This window comes from Panthera leo, chromosome D1 (genome assembly GCF_018350215.1).
Source record: "Panthera leo isolate Ple1 chromosome D1, P.leo_Ple1_pat1.1, whole genome shotgun sequence".
In the NCBI taxonomy this organism is placed as follows: Eukaryota; Metazoa; Chordata; class Mammalia; order Carnivora; family Felidae; genus Panthera; species Panthera leo.
The window spans coordinates 58,755,143-58,773,356 of NC_056688.1; the positions used below are offsets into that span (position 1 = coordinate 58,755,143).

General features: G+C 51.9%; 1 protein-coding gene across 7 annotated transcripts in view; it reads right to left on the reverse strand.

The window, feature by feature from the left end:
• The window catches only part of ATG16L2 (autophagy related 16 like 2), a 31,983-nt gene extending 19,032 nt beyond the window's left edge, over nt 1-12,951 (reverse strand). For 4 of the 7 annotated variants that reach the window (XM_042906967.1, XM_042906968.1, XM_042906964.1 and 1 more), the window contains exons 1-15: nt 12,677-12,951; nt 12,353-12,589; nt 10,435-10,534; nt 9,474-9,576; nt 5,596-5,669; nt 5,063-5,314; nt 4,860-4,925; nt 4,447-4,560; nt 3,036-3,098; nt 2,354-2,462; nt 1,901-2,006; nt 1,174-1,244; nt 824-895; nt 589-709; nt 176-281 (exon numbers count right to left, since the gene is read on the reverse strand). In XM_042906967.1, coding sequence (XP_042762901.1) covers nt 176-281; nt 589-709; nt 824-895; nt 1,174-1,244; nt 1,901-2,006; nt 2,354-2,462; nt 3,036-3,098; nt 4,447-4,560; nt 4,860-4,925; nt 5,063-5,314; nt 5,596-5,669; nt 9,474-9,576; nt 10,435-10,534; nt 12,353-12,461 — 1,466 coding nt within the window. In that variant the 5' untranslated portion in view covers nt 12,462-12,589; nt 12,677-12,951. Of the gene's footprint in view, nt 1-175; nt 282-588; nt 710-823; nt 896-1,173; nt 1,245-1,900; nt 2,007-2,353; nt 2,463-3,035; nt 3,099-4,446; nt 4,561-4,859; nt 4,926-5,062; nt 5,315-5,595; nt 5,670-9,473; nt 9,577-10,434; nt 10,535-12,352; nt 12,593-12,676 lie in introns of all 7 variants that reach the window. The other 3 variants (XM_042906965.1, XM_042906969.1, XM_042906970.1) reach the window with 3 other exon arrangements.
• Nucleotides 12,952-18,214: the final 5,263 nt, after the last annotated feature.

The following is an 18,214-nucleotide window of genomic DNA, read 5'->3' on the forward strand; positions in this document are numbered from 1 at the left end:
GGACCAAGAGCCACTAAAATGGTGGCACAGGTCCCCAGGGGCAGTGGAGCTTTCAAGGGGCCAAACCCAGCACAGACAGGCCACCACAGCCTCCATGGCTCCATGTCCAAAGAAAGGAAAGAGAACACAAGATGCCTGTCCCATGCCTCGACCACCCACAGCCCATGCCCATCACCTGCTGTCCCAGAACCGGATCTTCTGGTCATTGTGGCCACTAATGATTACATGGTCCCCACACACCACATCATTACAGTACGAAAGGACATTGATGGTCCTGGAGCCTGGGGACCAAGGATTAGAGCCCTAGCCTCAGAAAAGGGTTGTTGGAAGCCCAGAAGCCCCAGAGAGGTAGTATCCTCCCCAAATTAGAACCCAGATCCTCTGCTTCCCAGCCCAAAGCCTGAAGTCACCAAGCAACCAGGCAGAAAAAAAAGCACTGATGGGCGATAGAGAAGGACAGGCCTTGGGAGGTTTCACCCTAAATGCCCGTGAATCTTGGAGCCACTCCCAGAGAACAGGCTGAAGTATTCTTGACCCGGCCTGGGGGTGCCAGCAGGTAGGGAGGGAGAGGAAAGGGCTGGACCTCACAGTAGGCGCGGCCGAGGTCCCACTCCTTCACTGTCCGGTCTCGGCTCCCAGTCACCGCCTGGTGCCTTGTTAGCTTGAATTTGGCAGCCGTCACCTTGTCTGTGTGTCCAGACAGTGTCTCCTGCCCCCACATCCCAGGTATGGATCAAGGGGATGGCCAAGACTCCATAACACCTCCCCCGGGGTCCAAGGTATGACCCCTGAACCCCAGGTTGCTTCCTCAGTCACGCCTTACCTTGGACTGTGCCTCCCCGACCTTCCAGAGCTGGGCAGCCTGATTGTAAGTAGCTGCCAATATCTGGGAGCCCTGGAGAGATGGAAGGGGAAGGGAAAGGCCCTGAACTTGGGCCCTGACAGAAGTAAAATCCCTCAAGCCAGATAGCCTCAGAGCTTCCCACAGCCCAGGTTACCCAGGCAGGCAGAGTAGCTTCCAGGCCCAGGGAAGATTTGTGTAGCAGCCAGGACTGGTTCTGGGACATCCATGATGTTCCCTTATGTCCCAGAGCCCCCACCTGCTCAGTGTGGAGATGGGCAGGGGGGCACACACAACAGGCATTCCATGCCACTGAGGCAAAGGTCCCTCACCGAAGGGTCAAAGTCCACGCTGGTGATGCTGCCACCAGCTCCTTCAAGGGTCTGGTTGGCCTCCAGACGACCTAGGGGGACCGGGAAAAGGACAGGTGAAGTGGGGTCACTAACCTCATGAAAAGGGAGGAGCTGGGAAGATCAGTCTCTCCCAAGTTAGAGAACAAAACTCTGGGGACCTGGGCTGGAGACTGCATCTCCCCCAAATTACCAGCAGGGGGCTCCAGGGAACAGCAGGGCTACAGAGGACCACAGACAAGGGACTGTCCCTAGGTCACACGGCAAGCCAGGACCAAGACTTTCTCTAGGAAGTCTCCAGGAGCTAACTGTGACTCCTCAACACACCCGCCTCTACAAGCACAGGGTAAACAGCCAACACTCATCTCCTGAGTTCTAAGAGCTCAAGTGATACCAGAAGAGGAGGCCACTGGTGGGCCCCAGGGACCGGCTCCTCAAGGGCCCCTACAGGACCTAAGGATAAGGGACGCCCCACCTCCCCAAATAGGGACCATCTGAGCTCAGCCCTCCCCATCCTGCAGGCCTGGACCCCAAGAGCTGGGAGGCTTGGCCCAGAACTCTTGCCAAGGGGCCATTTGGCCACTGCTCTTAAGAATGTTACATGTGAGGAAACACAAACAGATCCAAGACCTTTGCCCACCAAGGAGCAAGTTGAGGGTGGGGTCTGGAGAGAAAGCACTAGGTTGGCCCACAGGGGAGGAACCCTCACCTCCCACAACGTTCCAGAGATGGATGAAGCGGTCAGCCCCTCCAGTGGCCAGGAGGCTGCTATTGGGGCCAAAACAAACAGCATTGACCTCGGAGAGGTGGGCATTCTATGGGAAAAAGAGACAGTGGTGGCCCTGGTCCTCACCCTACGTACCTCTTGGCACAGGCTCACAGGGTCCCTCTCACACGCACACACGCACACATCGGGGTCTCATCAGCCCTGCAGCAGCCTCCCGCTACACATCCTCATACTCCCCTGCCTGGCCTCCTGCTCTCCCTCTCCAGTCCATGCCCCATTATAAAATGCTGAGAGACTTCTACTACAGGCTGGGGGAAGAAAGCTTGTGCTCCTGGTGAGGTGCCCAGCCTTGCTTCCCTGGCCTCCCTGGATGACCCCTGGAACCTACACTCTCTATGTCAGCACCCCGTGCATGTGGCCCAGCTCCTCCCTTACCAGCACATCCTGAACCTGGGTAGGAGGCTGGACGGCCACGCATACAGGGATGCTCTGGTATCGCTGTTCAGGAGCTCCTCCAACAGAGTGGCCTCTCCTCTTCTTGAAACTGGGTGGGGGGCAGGTGTCAGGAAGGCATTTGGCAAGGCCTTCTGACACGGGAGCCTCATACTCCTGAGGCAACAGCAATAGGAAGCAAACACGAATGGTGGCAAAACATGGCCCAGAGGTGCAGCGAGCTTGTTCCCAACGCAGTCTCTGACCCCAGGGGTCAGTGTGGAAATGAGAAGGGCAGAGAGTAGAGTTGATGGATGCAGAGGAACCTCAGGGCTGGGGTTTCAGTCTTAGCCTTGCTACCACTTGGCTCTGGAACTCAGAACAAGTCCTGACACATCTGAGCCTTTTCCTGAGTGATAGTTCCCATCCAGGCTCAGACTACAGATCTTGGTCCATGGACCACGGATGAGGGACAAAGCGTGGAGGACAGCCAGGCAGGGCCTGGAATGAGCTCAGGGAGAGGCAGCAGAGACTCACACAGACAGCTGGACAACACACGGACAGACAGACTGAGGCACATACACAGACCAAGCCTGGACGCCAGAAGCCTGACACAGGCCTCTAAGGGGCCCAACCCCTTCACTCACTCACTCACACACACACACACACACACACACACACTTACTCCAGAAGCCCCTTCACCACATCCACACAGCGGGAGAGCGTCAAGGAGGTGGCGGAGGCAGACCTGGGGTAGAATCGAAAGAGATATGCTAAGGGACTGGCCAGTGAGTGTGCAGACAGCAGCCATTCATCCCTGCACTCTGCTGGGGACCCTGAGGCTCACAGCCACTCGAGCCTGGGACAAGAACTTGGTTCCTCCGAGACCAGGAGAATACGATGACCCGGAGCAGTCCCAGGAAGGTGGAGGCAGGGAGGGATGTGGCAATGAAGTCTCCCAAAGTTTCCACCATGATGGTAAGAACTGCCTCACCACCCAAATGCCCCCCCCACAAAAAGTTCTGGGAAGGCTGAGCTGGGGCCTACGGGGGAAAGGGTGAAGGTACCCTGAGGCTGGGATACCACAAGGCTGGAGTTACCGGGGGTGGTAAAACCTAAGCTTGCTGAGTGACCTCAAAAATGCCCACAAGAGGGGCACCTGGGTGGCTCACTCCGTTGAGCATCTGACTTCGCCTCAGGTCATGATCTCACAGTTTGTGAGTTCGAGCCCCACAGGGGCTCACTGCTGTCAACACAGAGCCTGCTCTTGATCCTCTGGCTCCTTCTCTCTTTTTGCCCCTCCCCTGCTAGTGCCCGCTCTCTCTCAAAAATTAAAAACAAACAAACATTAAAAATAATGCCCAGAAGAGGGTGTGTCCTGGGATGACTTGGCCCACAAAGGCTACCAAGAACTTTCAGGACCAGCATTTCAAGCTCCTCCCCAAAGTTCTTTCACTGCCCCCAGGCATGGACACCAGTGATCTGCAAGGAAGGGCTGAAAGAGAAGCCTTCAGGCTGGGGAATGGAGCAAGGATGGGTGCGGGGGGGGGGGGGGGGGGGGGGGGGGGGGGGGGAGGCAGTTTCAATGACAGATAAATGGAGACAAATGGGGGAGACTGAGGGGAGGGGCCCTCACGGACTGAAGCCCCAATCTGTGGGCTTCAGCAGTCCACGTGAGCTCACACCTATACATGCTCACATGTTCACACGTACTCCAATATGCTCCCCCAGGTGTGTACACACATGTGCTCTCACGTCCATGTGAGTACATGTGCTTATACACCTATGCCTACACACACGCCTGTGACAGCTGAGTCCTGGGCCTTCCCCACAGGCTCCCTCCTGGTGACACCCTTTCAGCAACCTGACACCCCACCCCCAGAGCTCTAGTCCTGAGAAGGAGAGAAAGAGGCGCTGGAGTCCCTAAGGCCGCAATGATCCTAAGAGACTCCAAGCACTGGAGGTCAGACCCGTCCTGGGAGGTGTGACCTGTACTGCGGCGTCTCCCAAGCCCCTCTCAGCCCAAGAGGTGGCCCCAAGGCCCTAGAAGAGACTCCAGAGTGGGGCCCGGCTCAGAGCTCTGGGACAGTCCTCACCTGAAGGGCCTCTTCCACTTCTCACCAGCCTCAGTCTCCAGGGATAGGGGCTCAGCAGCCAGGGTCACAGTCTCAGCCATCTCTCTGATCCCATCACCTACAGTCTTTGGACTCCTGGGAGAGGGGGTGAAACTCAGTAAGGCCAAGGGACCAGCCCCTCCCTGACCCGCCCCCCGCCCCGCCCCGGCGCCCAACACTGAAAGCAGTCTGTGCGGGCAGGCGTTTGGGCTTCTCAGACCACACGAGTCTGCACGTGTCCTGTGCGCTCAGTCTAGGTGGGAGCCTCTTGCGGACACGTGGGGGACAGGGTAGAATTGCAGGCAGAAGTCAGAGAAAAGAGCGCTTTAGAGCACGCGGGGAAGAGCGGGCTGCAAACCCTCGGCGGGCAGGACCTGGCGCACCCCGACTCTTACTCGCTGATGCTCACTGTCCGCTTGGCAGCCTTCTTTAGCTCCAGGGACATCCGCGCCTGCTTGGCCCTGCGGGAAGAAAAGCGTCCCGAGAGCCGGATCCCGCCCTGACGCGCCACGAGGCGGGGCAGTGAAGCTCGGACCGTGCCCGCCCCCAAAGGAGCACGACGCTCGAGTCTCCGAGGGGCGGGGCCCGGCGCGCTCACCTCTCGTGGCGCTCATTGCGCAGGTTGCGCTCGGCGGCAGCGCGCGCCTTGCGCTGCACGAGCCACTCCAGCAGGTCACGTGCCTCCTCCTCGTGCCTACGCAAGGCCGCCTCCTGGAGCCCGGCTTGCGCGCGGAGCCCCTCGTACGCCGCCCGCTGCGCTACGTTCAGCGCCCGCTGCACGTCCAGGTGCCGGGTCTGCTGCGCCCGCGCCTCCTGCAGCTGCGCCACGCGGGCCTCCAGAGCCGCCAGCCTGGAGGAGGGGGTAAGGGAGAGACTCTCCGTCATCGCCCAGTGAGAGCGGGTCTCAGAGGCGGACGGACTTGCCCATGTCACGCGGTCAGGCTGGGAGCAAAGCCAAGACTCCAATCACGTCTCCCACTCAGGCCTGCCGTTCGGGGCCGCAGAGCCCAATACGTGGGGAAAGCCCTCGGGCCGTGCTGGAGACACGCAGGGTCACCCCGTCCCCGGGCAGAGATGGCCCCGAGCCACCCAGAGATGGGCGCGGTCCCCCTCGCCCTGGCGGCGCCTCACCTGCTCTGCCGCTCCTCCAGCGTCGACTCCAGGGCGCCCAGGGCTGCCCTCTTCTCCACCACCTGGTAGGCCATCTGGGGGTGGTCGGGGCCCGCAGTTGGGTGGGCGTGGGCGCCTCTGCAGGGCTCCCAACGTGCCCCCAGCACCTCCCCCAGTGGAGGCTGATGGGACAGACTCTGCTACTCTACCCACCCGCCCCTAACTGAAAAGAAAGCAGAGACTCAGATACGTTTAGGATCCTGCACAGGAACGCCCTACTGCTTTTGTGGAACAATGGAAGGGCCTTTAGGCTCTGGAGTTTCACCTGAGTTTCAGTCCTGGCAGTGCCACTTATTTTCTGTGTGACCCCGGGGTAGTCATTTAACCTCTCTGAACCTACTGTTTCCTCACCTGTAAAATGGGAATGATAGTGCTTACCTCACAGGGTAATATTAGGAGTAATATTTCAGGTAATAGTAAACGTTTATATGGCACGTGTGTCATGCCTTGTTCTGAGTACTATATATGTATTAACTCTCTTAATCACCATAACCACACCAGGTCCTGCCACTTTCCCCATATTACAGAAGAGGACATTGGCGCAGAGAGGTTTAGGATCTTGACAAAATTACACAGCTAAGCGGCAGAGCTGATGGGTGAACCCAGGCCACCTAACATTATGCTCCAAGTACAGGACAGATCTACAGAAAAGGCTCCAGGGATGTGGGCTCTGTTTCCCACTTCTCTAACCCCTGACCTACCCAACATAGATCCCTGAGAGCAACAAGGAGCCCTAAGCAGAGGCACAAAGGCAAGAACAAGAATAGACTCTGGGAGCACGGAGCCCAGACTGAATGCTGGAGCTGCCCCCAGCCCAAGAGTGGGGGTGAGGGTTACCTCATCCATACCCCTGCCTCATTCAAAACAGTCCTTCAAGCAAGAGCTGGAAAGCCACAGACAAAGCTCAAGTCCCACTTTTTTTTTAATATTTATTTTTTTAATATTTATTTATTTTTGAGAGAGAGAGAGAGAGAGACAGAAGCAGAGAGAGAGGGAGACACAGAATCTGAAGCAGGCTCCACGCTCTGAGCTGTCAACACAGAGCCCAACGCAGGGCTCAAACCCACAAATTGCGAGATCATGACCTGAGCCAAAGTTGGACGCTTAACCGACTGAGCCACCCAGGTGCCCCTTAAATATGTATTTGAGACAGAGACAGAGAGAGAAAGAGAGAGAGAGAGAGAGAGAGAGAGAGAGAGAGAATGAGTGGGGGAGGGGCGGGGGGGGGCAGACAGAGGATCCAAAGTAGGCTCTGTGCTGACAGCAGTGAGCCTGATGTGGGGCTCAACCTCACAAATCATGAGATCATGACCTGAGCAGAAGTCAGATGCTCAACCAACTGAGCCACCCAGGCGCCCAGCTCAAGTTCCACTTTTTAGAGCTGAGGGGTCAGTGGGAAAGACGGACCTCAGGCGGAGCAGTTCCTACTAGGTGACACGAGGAACATAGGAAATAACTGAGGCTGGGGCCCTGGTTGCTAACCTGTTCCTGTGTTCTTTCTCACATGGGCCTGGTGAGGGATGAATTGAAGAACAAGGTTAGTGCTACTCACCTGCACTGACACATCTTCCTAAATGAGTGGTCCTGCATGTGCCTACTTTCCTAGCTGGCCCAATTTCTAACGTTTGTAATTCCTTTCAGCACTGAGCAGTCTGACCTCCACTTCTGCTTCCTCACCTGTCATTTTACTTTCATTAATGCTTTGTTATTCAATATTTTGGGGATGCTTTTCAAAATCCAAATAATACAGATGGAAAACAGATTAGTGGTTGACAGGCTAGGGATGGTTGGGGGAGAGGGTTGAGTTGTGAAAAACTCAAAAAGGATAGCAAGACAGAGATCTTTGTGGTCATTAAATTAGGCTGTATCTTGCACAAATCCACATAGGGAACAACATGACAAAGAAATATATGTACATTTCATACCAATATCAGTTTCCTCATTGTGTGTACTATAGTTACACAAGATGTAGCCAGTCTTTGCTACTTCCCATGAATCTATAATTACTTCCCAAAAAAGTTAAAATAATGATTAATGCTTGTTGTGATATGTGAAACAGTACTAAGAATTACAGAAAAAGCCGCTCCCCATCCCCTGGCATATCCAGTGGGAACACACACTGGTGTGAGTCTGAGGAAGTGCCAGGGAGAGAGTGCTAAGGGCAAGACATTTGTGAAAGTGTCCCAGACAAAGGGGACCATAAGGTCAGAGATTGGAGAGTGGCAGGAAATGCAACAGGGGGCTAGAGAACTCCACTGGGAAGGCAGGCTAAAGGGTTCTAGAGGATATATACCAAACTGACAATGGGAGAGATAGTGAAGGGGGTTTCACTTCTTTATTCTATGGGCTTCTGTTTTCTTGAAATGTTTACAACGAGCATGTTTGTGTGTATTGTCTTTTTTTAAGGGAGATCTTTTTATTATTAAATATATCACTCTGTGCGCTGTGCAGAGAATGGATGGGCGTGCCAAGGGAGAGATCATCCAGGAAAGGATGAGGGTACTTGGGCCAAGCCAACAGAGACTTGGTGGATTTGAAGGTAGGATCAATGAGCTGGTGACTAGCTGACGATGGAGCGCTGGGAGAGACCAGAGGTCCCCCCTGAGTTTGCAGCCCAGTGACTGCCAGTTGGGGAGGGAGGGCTACCTCATCCATCATTTAGTTCACAAATATTCATTAGAATGGACTGTGGAGACAGACCCCAGGGATCAGTGGAAGCAAACCACAGGCGTCCCAAGGCCTTGGGGATCTCACAGCCCAGAAAGTGCCACAAATGTCAAGTTGCAACTACAACAGGGCTCTGAGGGAGAGGCTCTCACTGGGTTCCTAGCTCCATTCCCACACTAGTTGGGCAAGTAATGTGGCATGCTGTAACTGGGCATGTGTTTATGGCCTATCAGTTTCCTCCAATGTACTGGAAGCTCCATGGGGCCGGGTCTTGTTCTTATCCTGTGCCTGTGACAATATAACTATTGTCAATAAATCTTTGTTGAAAGAATGGATGGGGATCAGAGAAGGTGGATTCATGTGGAAGGGTGTTCAAATCCTGACTCCACTTCTCTAAGCCTGTTTCCTGCTCTAAAGTTGTAAACGAATAGCTGAAATAATGTTTTAGCCCAATGCCTGCAGGAGTCACCTCTCAATGTGCTGCTGGCCATATATTATGGGGGATATGGTGAGTCTAATTTTAGATGTGATGTCCAAAGACCAGCTGAACAAAGACTGTGGAGCTCATGAGAGAAGGCCAGGCTAGAGACAAGTCTGGGAATAAGCAAACAGAGAAAGTCTTTGAGGCCACAGGAGTCAGTGAACCCACCCTACCTCCAAGGAACACCCACATCTGTAGGGAGGAGGGAAGGAGACAAAGAAGGAAGCTTAGAAGTAACTGCTACAGAAATGAGAGGAAACCTGGATGGTGTGGTGAAACAGAAGACAAGAGACACCATAGGGTGGGGGCAGCAGTGTCAGGTGGAGGTAGCACACCCTGCCATGTGGAGGTGGACCACCTTACTCATTTGGTCTGCAAACTCGTGCTGTGCATCAGCAGGTGCTAGACCCTGGGGTTGGTGAGGCAAGCTGTGAACAGAGCAGGCAGGACGGTCTGGAAGGGGGAACAGAGGTCGTCTGGCCTTGCCTCATACTCCTCATACTCCTCTCTGAGCTCTACCTCACATCCTCTAGCTGCTGTTGAAGACCCGAACTGGGCTGCCAGAACCAAACTAGAGAGCACTCTGGCACCAGAGTTGGAGAATGTCCCTTGTTTGCTGGACCCCTTGGACCACCCAAAGTCCTGGATTGTGGCTCCACCCCATTCTCTCTCAGACCCCTGCCCAGCCTACCTCACCACAGACCAGCCGGAGCCCCTCCTCCTCCTCTTGCCACTTCATCCTCAGAGTGGTTGGTGAAGGGACTTGGTCTGAATCGGGCTCCGATTCCTCCTCCCTGTCAACCAATAAGAGTGGCATTCATTGTCCCTCCATTCACCCACAGGATGCACACAAAAAGCCTGAAACCAAAGCCATGAACTTTCACCTGCAGAGGGTGGAAGCCAGAAAGCCAGCAGAAGAAAGAGCAAGTCTCCAAAAACTGGAACTACCCATGACTCCTCTGCTCTGGGATTTCCCCAGGCCTTGGGTTACCTAGCCAGGACCCTCCTCAAGAAGCACCTCCCATGGGGCACCTGGGTGGCTCTGTCAGGTAAGCATACAACTTCAGCTCAGCTCATGATCTTGTGATTCGTGAGTTCGAGCCCTGCATCAGGCTCTGTGCTGACAGCTCGAAGCCTGGAGCCTGCTTTGGATTCTGTGTCTCCCTCTTTCTCTGTCCCTCCCCTGTTCACACTCTGTCTCTCTCCCTCAAGAGTAAATAAATATTTTTTTTTTAAAGTTTTTTTAAAACACCTCCAAACTCTGAGGCCCAGCCCATTCCTGGTTCTCATCTTCATTCCCCCTTTGGAATATGTAGCAAGACCCTACTCTCCCTTTGGAATATGTAGCAAAGACCCTTTCTGTCTGCATCAGGTAAGGGTAAGAAGACAAAAAGAGAAGAGGAGAAAAGGCAGGAGTGTGGGCGTGGAAAGGGAAGAGATGAGACAAATGCGGAGCTGGATTGAGCAGGGTGGTGGAGAAAGGCCATTCTAAGCAGCTGGCTTGGAAGAAGCCTCAAGAGTCCACTTCCTCCCTCCTCTGGGTAGCAGTTAAGGACCAATGAGGTGCCAGAGAGAATGAACCCAGGACAGGCAGTGGGGGCAGGACCCAGGCACAGGCAGCTCATCATAACCAGGTATACACATACACTCACCAGGGGCCCTGGTGGGTAGCAGGAGTGGCATCATTTGGCTCTGGCTGCAGCTTCTCTGAGATCCGGGCCAACAATTCAGCCTTCTCTAGGAGACGGTTATCTAGGGGTGCAAGAGGGTGAACCTGGGACAGAGACAGACACTTGCAACAGACTCCAGGCATAACCTGGAGTCTGCATACCCAGAGATGCAGAATGAGGGAGGTGCTGACAGTCTGGGCGCTGCCCTTTGCCTGAGGGGTGTCTGTGTAGCTCTACCAGACCTTCAGCCCTGGCAGACCTTCCTTACAGCATCTGCCCACAGGCCCTCCCAGGAAACCTACTCTCCTGAGGACAGAGAAAGACAACCACCACTGGGGAAGTATATGGCTGGCCTCACTGCCCACTCAGGGTCCTGAGGGAAGGAAGGGGCCAGAGATTGATTCAGTCTTGCCCCAGAGCAAGGCTTTGCCCCAAAGAATGATGAAACACACCAAGCTCCACCTGCTAGTGGCCTTTGGTAAATTACTTCCCCTCCAGGGCCTCTTACTTTGTACACTAAAAAACAGTCCTGTCTTTCCCACAGTTGGGGTAAGTAAGTTTCCTCCAGGCCAGAAGAGAAAGTCCTTGAACAATTATGTAGCAGACCTCCTTGAGTTTGGTAGTTTTTGCTACAGACCCTGGAATGTCTCCCTCTACCCCCACCACACTCACTTCCTCTTTCTCACCAGTTTCAGGGTAGGGTGGGGGTGGTAATCCCAGGTTTGGCTCCTCAGCAAATTTCCTTCACCCAGTCCCCTGCCTGTCACATTTAACTTAGGTCACTGGCCAATTCTTACACAAAACCCCAACCCAGCCCCCAGGGCACTGCACTGACTTCCCAGCAACTCTAAAGATGCTGTTTGCCTAATTTATGGGTGAGAAATTGGTGGTTTAAGGATATAACCCACCCAAGACCACAGAGAAGACTAGAGCTTCACTGTCTGATCTCAGCCCTCCAGAGTCACACAAATTGCAGCTGGAGGATGGGGAGGGAGGGGAGGCTCTTCCCTCAAGTTGGATGGTTCCATTGTCCATCAGAGCAGTGGAGAAGTGAGGCTGGCCTCACGTCCCTCAGGGAGAGGACCAGCAGCCTAGAAGGCTGCAGGGAAATCACCCAGGACAAAAGCAGCAAATTCAGTTTGGGGGAGCGGGGGGAGATGGTTAAGCAGCAGCTAAAATTAGGACCAGTGATGGAGCTGGAGGAATAGTGGTTGGACTTTCCACCCCAGACGTACAATCTTGAATGACCAGAGGCACTCACACAAATGTACACCTGTTCATCCTGGCTTGAACTGCCATACCCACTCCTGACCAGCGCCCCAGAAACACCTGTGAGAGTATGACTTCTTGGGTTCACCAGCAGCCAGTTCTCTCTAGAGGCTTCAGTTGCCTAAGCACAGAAGTGCTCCAAAAACCTGAGCCAGGATCACTTGTCAGTGGCAAAGCCTGGGACTCTGAGCTTCCTCCCTAAGAGATTCAGAGTTTAGAATCTCCAGCTACTCTGGAATTCTTTCACTGGGCCACAGGGACCAAATGAATTGACTTGGGTTGTACCCTGGGGGCCGCACGGGAAAGGGAAGAAGCATAGAGACCCTAAAACACCCACACTCGCTAACGAAGCCATGCCCAGGAAGCCCAGCATGGGGAGAGGCCGCCCCCTGAGGAGAGAGGAGGGCAGGAGCACCAGGAGGGAGCTCCGTCCAGGAAGGGGCTCTAAGCAGAACCTGGACTGGGAAGCGCGGGAATGCTGGCCAGGCAGAGGTGTAACGGACCGAAGCTTTGGAGGCGAGAAGGCATTGCTGCACACGGGTGACAGCCCGAGGAGCCAGACAACACTCCGTCCGCGCCCGGAGCCCCATCCCCTCCACTGCCATCTTCCAAGCCCCCGTGGCGCACTCACAGGCAGGCACCAGTTCCAGGAAGAGTGCCTTTTGCGTGCGGTCCCGCTGCCGAAGCTGCCGCACTATGTGGCGTTTCCAGGGGACACCGGGGGCGCCGGGCCCCTCCATGGCAGCTCCCGCGCCTGCACCGCGCGCACCTCCCGCGGAAGCAGGCGAAACCGGGGCGGGGCCTCGGGGGACTCCGTGACGTCAGGGGGCGGCAGCGGCGGGGAATCCCCGGATTGTACTAAGAGCGTCTGCTGGGGGGAGAAAGCAACGCTAATATGGGGGGAAGCCGCCCCCACCAGGGTCTACACCACCCGGATCGCACCAAAAATCCTCACCTACGTCGGGGCTCCCATTGCTGTCCGCGGCAATATGCGGTGATGGAAGTCGCGGGCTCTGGGCGGCTTCCCCCAGGCCTGTGGGCACACTCCCGGGCCGGGTCATTAACCCCTCCGCGCCTGGACGAGTTCAGAAGTAACGGAAGATCGCCCACGGCCCGCCTGGACAAGCTGCCCTCTGAGCTAGAGACCCCTCATACTCGGACCCTGCCCTCGAGGTGCTCAAGATCTGTGAGGAGAGGCGACACGGACGTGAGGCGCACACAGCGTGACGGCGAGTTGCAGCACAGAGGAGGAAGGGACTGAAGGGAAGAGGCAATGCTCTCTGGGAAATGACCGCATTTGAGTTAGGACTGAGGGCTGAAATAGGTGTTGGCCAGAAGAGCGAAAAGGATTCCAGGCAGAGGGAAGAACAAGTACAGAGGTTCCATGATATAAAAAGTCCCAGGGGACAGAAACTCGTGGAAGGACAGGAGGCAGAAAAGCCCTTGTGGAGAGCAGGGCTTAGGGGCTCAGTTCTTCGCCCCGAAAAAATTGAGGTCCCTGAGAGTGAAAGGATGCAGCTGATTTCATCTGGCAAATCCCTCGCCCAGAAGGGAAAAGCATCTGACTTGAGGTTGCACAGGAGTGGGTGGCTAACCTGGCCAGCAGCCCAATGTCCTGCCTCAGGGCTCAACAGTTCGCTCCAGGGGCGACCTCTGGAAGAGTAGCAACGTCTCTTGCAGGTACACTTGACAGTGAATCATGGGTTGTAGGGAACTGTGATAAAACTGTCAGTCGCCCTGGTGGCTCAGTCGGTTGAGCATCCTACTCTTGATCTGGCTCAGGTCATGTCTCATGGTTCTTGAGCTCAAACCCCACGTAGGACTGACAGCCTGACAGTGCAGAACCTGCTTGGTATTCTCTTTCTCTCTCTCTCTCTCTCTCTCTCTCTCTCTCTCTCTCTCTGCCCCTCCCCTGCTTGCACAGGCATGCTCTCTCTCAAAATAAATACATAAACTTAAAAACAACAACAACAACAACAACAACAACAACAAACCTGTCTCCAGCAAGATCCCTGTCCAGAGCTCTGCAGACATATCTGGTGTGAAGAATGAAAGGAGGGATTCACTGGACCCAGCCTCACCCCTGGGTACACTCTAAGGCCCCAGCAGGCCCTGCTCTCAATGAGTAAATGCAGACCTGTCCATTCCCCAGGAGATGGAGAGAAACTGGGCAATGTTGGGGAGCCACACAGGCCCTGGAGGTGATAGGTCTTTTGAGATGCCCATGGGGATGGGTCACAGGACTTGGAAAGCAGTAGATGCCAATGACACCCCAGGACAATGTACCCTGCTGTGCTTTGAAATTACTGTGAACTGAGTTCAGTCACCCACATGTCATTGCCTCTGACCCTCATTTCCTTTGTACAAGTTCCTTTGGAACACCTTCCCCTTTAGGCTCCTACTCATGGGTCACCTCCTCTAGGAAAACTTTCCTGCCCCTTCATTGAGTTAAGGCCTTTCTGACCTCAGCCCCAGTCCAAGCCTAGCCTGTCTGTTGAAGGGCTGGGTGCGGGTAGTAGCATTCACCAGAAGGCATACACAGGAAAAGGGCATGGTACCATGGAAAGCTAGAGCCAGTTGGTGACAGTGATGAATTCCTTTTAGGAATCCACCTGTCTGACTCTCAGGTGCCCGGGGACACCATCAGAGGAACTGGGGCTGTGTGCATTGAAGGATGTGTTAACAGGGCTCTGCTTGGCTGTAAGGCGCAGAGATGCTATTTCTCTCAGGTGAAGAGTCAGTTTGGGGTGAGGGGGTCCTAACCCTTTTTGATTCACAAAACAGTCCTAGGAAATTTAAAATAATTTGTCATTTTTGAATAGTCTGATAAAGAAGTGATTGATTTTGGCTAAAAATATCTATCTTCTATCTTTAGAATATGAAAGATTGTGTTATAAAGTTCACGTAAAATCTTAAAGAACATTCATAGTATATGACAAAACATTTTTCACATTTAATATGCTGTTTCATTTATCTTTATGTAATAAAAATATGATTTGGTGACCAATATATATAAAAAGTGACTATATCATAATTCAGAGTCTTAATGCACTTGAGAATATGTAGTTGGCCCTTGAGCAATATGGGTTTGAACTCCACAGGTCCACTGATACACGGATTTTTTTTTCAATAAATACAGTACTGTATGATGGGAGAAAAAGAAACAAAGGCCAGGCCTTGTTGTGGCTCTGTTGCTCATAGTCTCCAGGCAGAACTCCTGAGGCATACAGATTGTAACACTCCTACAGCTCCCTCAAGGACTTCCTTTTACCTATATTTTACCAATATAGCTTTGCTCTTGTTAGTGTTAGAGTTACTTTTCCTCTTATAGCCATAAATACCTCCCAAGATGTACGTTAGCAATTACCTAACAAGCATATGGCCCGCAAGTATACATCTGAAGGGTCTCAAGACTAATGTTTTAGTAGACAGTGGCACATAACCTTATCTTAGCCACTGCTGGCTCCTCAAAGTCCTGGAAGCCTTGTTTCCAAATTCCTTACAGACTTACACTATCCCTAACCCCCACTAACTAAAAAGTATTTAATCAGTCACTCCTCACAAACACAAGTGCAGCTCTTTCTGCTCATAGGTCCTGTCCCCGTGCTATAATAAACGCGCCTTTTTGCACTGAAAACATTTCAAGAATCCTTCCTTAACTATCTGCTTGTGGCTGCACATCACTGTAAATGTATTTTCTCTTCCTTATGATTTTCTTAATAACATTTTTTCTCTAGCTTACTGTATTGTTAAAATACAGTATATAGGGGTGCCTGGATGGCTCAGTCGGTTAGGCGTCCAACTTTTGGTTTTGGCTCAGGTCATGATCTCACAGTGTCATGTGTTCGAGCCCTGCATCTGACTCTGCACTGGCAGTGGGGACCCTGTTTGGGATTCTCTCTCTCCCTCTCTCTCTCTGCCTCCTCCCTGCTTGCACTGTCTCTCTCTCAAAATAAATAAATAAATTTTACAAAATAAAATACAGTATATAATACAAATATAAACTATGTGTTAATCAACTGTTTATGTTATTAGTAAGGCTTCTGGTCAACAGTAGGCTATTAGTAGTTAGGTTTTAGGGGAGTCAAAAGTTACATGTGGATTTTTTACTGTTCAGGGATTGGGTTGGTGCACCTAACCCCCATGTTGTTCATGGGTCAACTGTAGTTTGAAACTTAGACCTGGGTTAGGTGTCTCCTAGAAGCCAAAGTGATTACTTAAAAACCTAAATCAGCTCATGTTATTCTTACTTAAAACCCTCCAAAAAAACCAAAAAAACAAAAACAAAAAAAAACCTTCAAAGGGTGTTCCAGTATATTCCAGCATATTGAAAGCAAATCTCAAAACCTTTATCATGGCCTTCAATGCCCTGCTTGCTCTGGCTCCTGCTCACATCTCTGAACTTACCTCTTTTTACCCTGTGAACAAAGCCTTATTCACAACACTGAAATAACTGTCTAACTCATTCCTATGTTGGTACCTTTGCCCTGGATATTCTCTATTCCTGGTGCTCTTCCTTCAGAAACGTTATTTAATTTTTTTTTTTTTTTTAGAGAGAGTGGGGGAGGGGCAGAGAGAAAGGGAGAGAGAGAATCCCAAGCAGGTCCCATGCTGCCAGCACAGGGCCTGACGTAGGGCTTAAACCCACAAACTGTGAGATCATGACCTAAGCTGAAATCGAGAGTTGGACACTCAACTGAATGAGCCACCCAGGAGCCTCTTCCTTCAGAACTTTTAAGAGCTGGCACAACCCCTTTTTTCGGAAGATCTTCCCTGTTCATCCAATCTGAAATAGCCTCTATTCCCATCAGCATCTACAACATCAACTAATTGTTCTTCCTTTCAGAGCCCTTATCGCTCCAGAGAGGTTCTTGTTCCTGTGTTTGTGTTGGTTTTGATCTGTATTTCCAACCAGGCTATAAACTTCAGGAGAGCCAGGACCAAGTCAGCTTTGATCCCAGCTCTGTCTTCAGACCTAGAACAGCACCTGGCAACAGTTCAGGAGGTGATCAATAAGTATTTATGGCCGTTGCATCAAAATATTAAAAAAAAAAAAGTTTTAATGGCCCAAGGCTTACAAGTTTTGAATTCAAAATTATAGTTTTATCTAATTGAAAAATAAATCACATGCATATAGCCAAAAATTTAAATATTATACGAATGAACCTTTTTGCCTCACACCATCATATTGGTTAGGATAAGACAGGCTGTTCTGTGATCTTTTCTCTATTACTTAATACAACTATTTCTTTAAAACTTTTTTAACATTTATTTATTTTTGAAAGATAGAGAGAGAGCACGAGCCAGGGGAGGAACAGAGAGAGGGAGACACAGAATCTGAAGCAGGCTCCAGGCTCTGAATTGTCAGCACAGAGCCCTACGTGGAGCTTGAACCCAAGAACTGGGAGATCATGACCGAAGCCAAAGTCAGACACTTAACCAACTGAGCCACCCAGGCGCCCCACTACTTAATACAACTATTTCTTAATAGCTCTCATGATTCTGTGTGTTGGCTGAGCTTGGCTGGGTGATTCTTGCTTTGAGTCCCATGTGGTTGTAGTCACAACCAGGACTGGAGTCATCTGAAGACTCAGCAGGACTAGTTGCTAACTATGGCTCACTTGTTTGGCTAGCAGGAGTTGCTGGCTGTTGGCTGGAAGGCTGAATAGAGGTGAAAACCAGAGTACCTACATATGGCCCCTCCATTAGGTCCCTCAGAGCATGGGGGCTAGATTCGGAGAGGAAGCATGCCCAAACAAGCATTTCAGCAGTCAGCCAGCTGCTAGTCTTCTATGGCTTGAGCCCAGGAAGTAGCACAGCATCACTTGCTCTGAGTTCTAAAGCAGTCACAGTCCAGCCTGGATTCAAGGACAGGAGACATAGATCCCAGCTTTCAATGAAAGGAGTGTCGAAAAATCTCTGGCCATCTTTAATTCATTACATGTGGTACCAAATAAACCTTCAAATCTTAGTGGCTTAGCACAAAAAGGTTTATTTCTCACTCACATCCTAGTGTGGAGTAGACCATATTGATATGTTATTCTCCTCTAGTAGTGACGCAGTGACTCAGATTCAAGCTGCTTCTATGCAACATCTCCATCATCTCAAAATGCTTTTATCCCAACTGCTTAGATGGGGGCCACGGGTGAAGGGGTGGGGGTGGGGTGGAAAGTTATCACACTGACACTTAATTGCCTTGGACCTGAAGTGCCACATTCTTCTGCCTACACTCTCATTGGTAAGATCACATCTACCAGTAAGGTTGGGAAATGTAGTCTCCCATATTCCCTGGAAGAGAAACATGGGTGTGAATACATCATTGTTGTTGACACACACCAATTTCCCAGTCTTCTTCTCTAGAAGAATCACCATTCTTCTTGGTGTGTATTTTTCAGAAATTTTTATGCATATATGAACATATAGAAACACAAAAATATCAAAACATATAGATCTACTACATTCCTTTTAAGACTACAAAGCATCTCATTATATG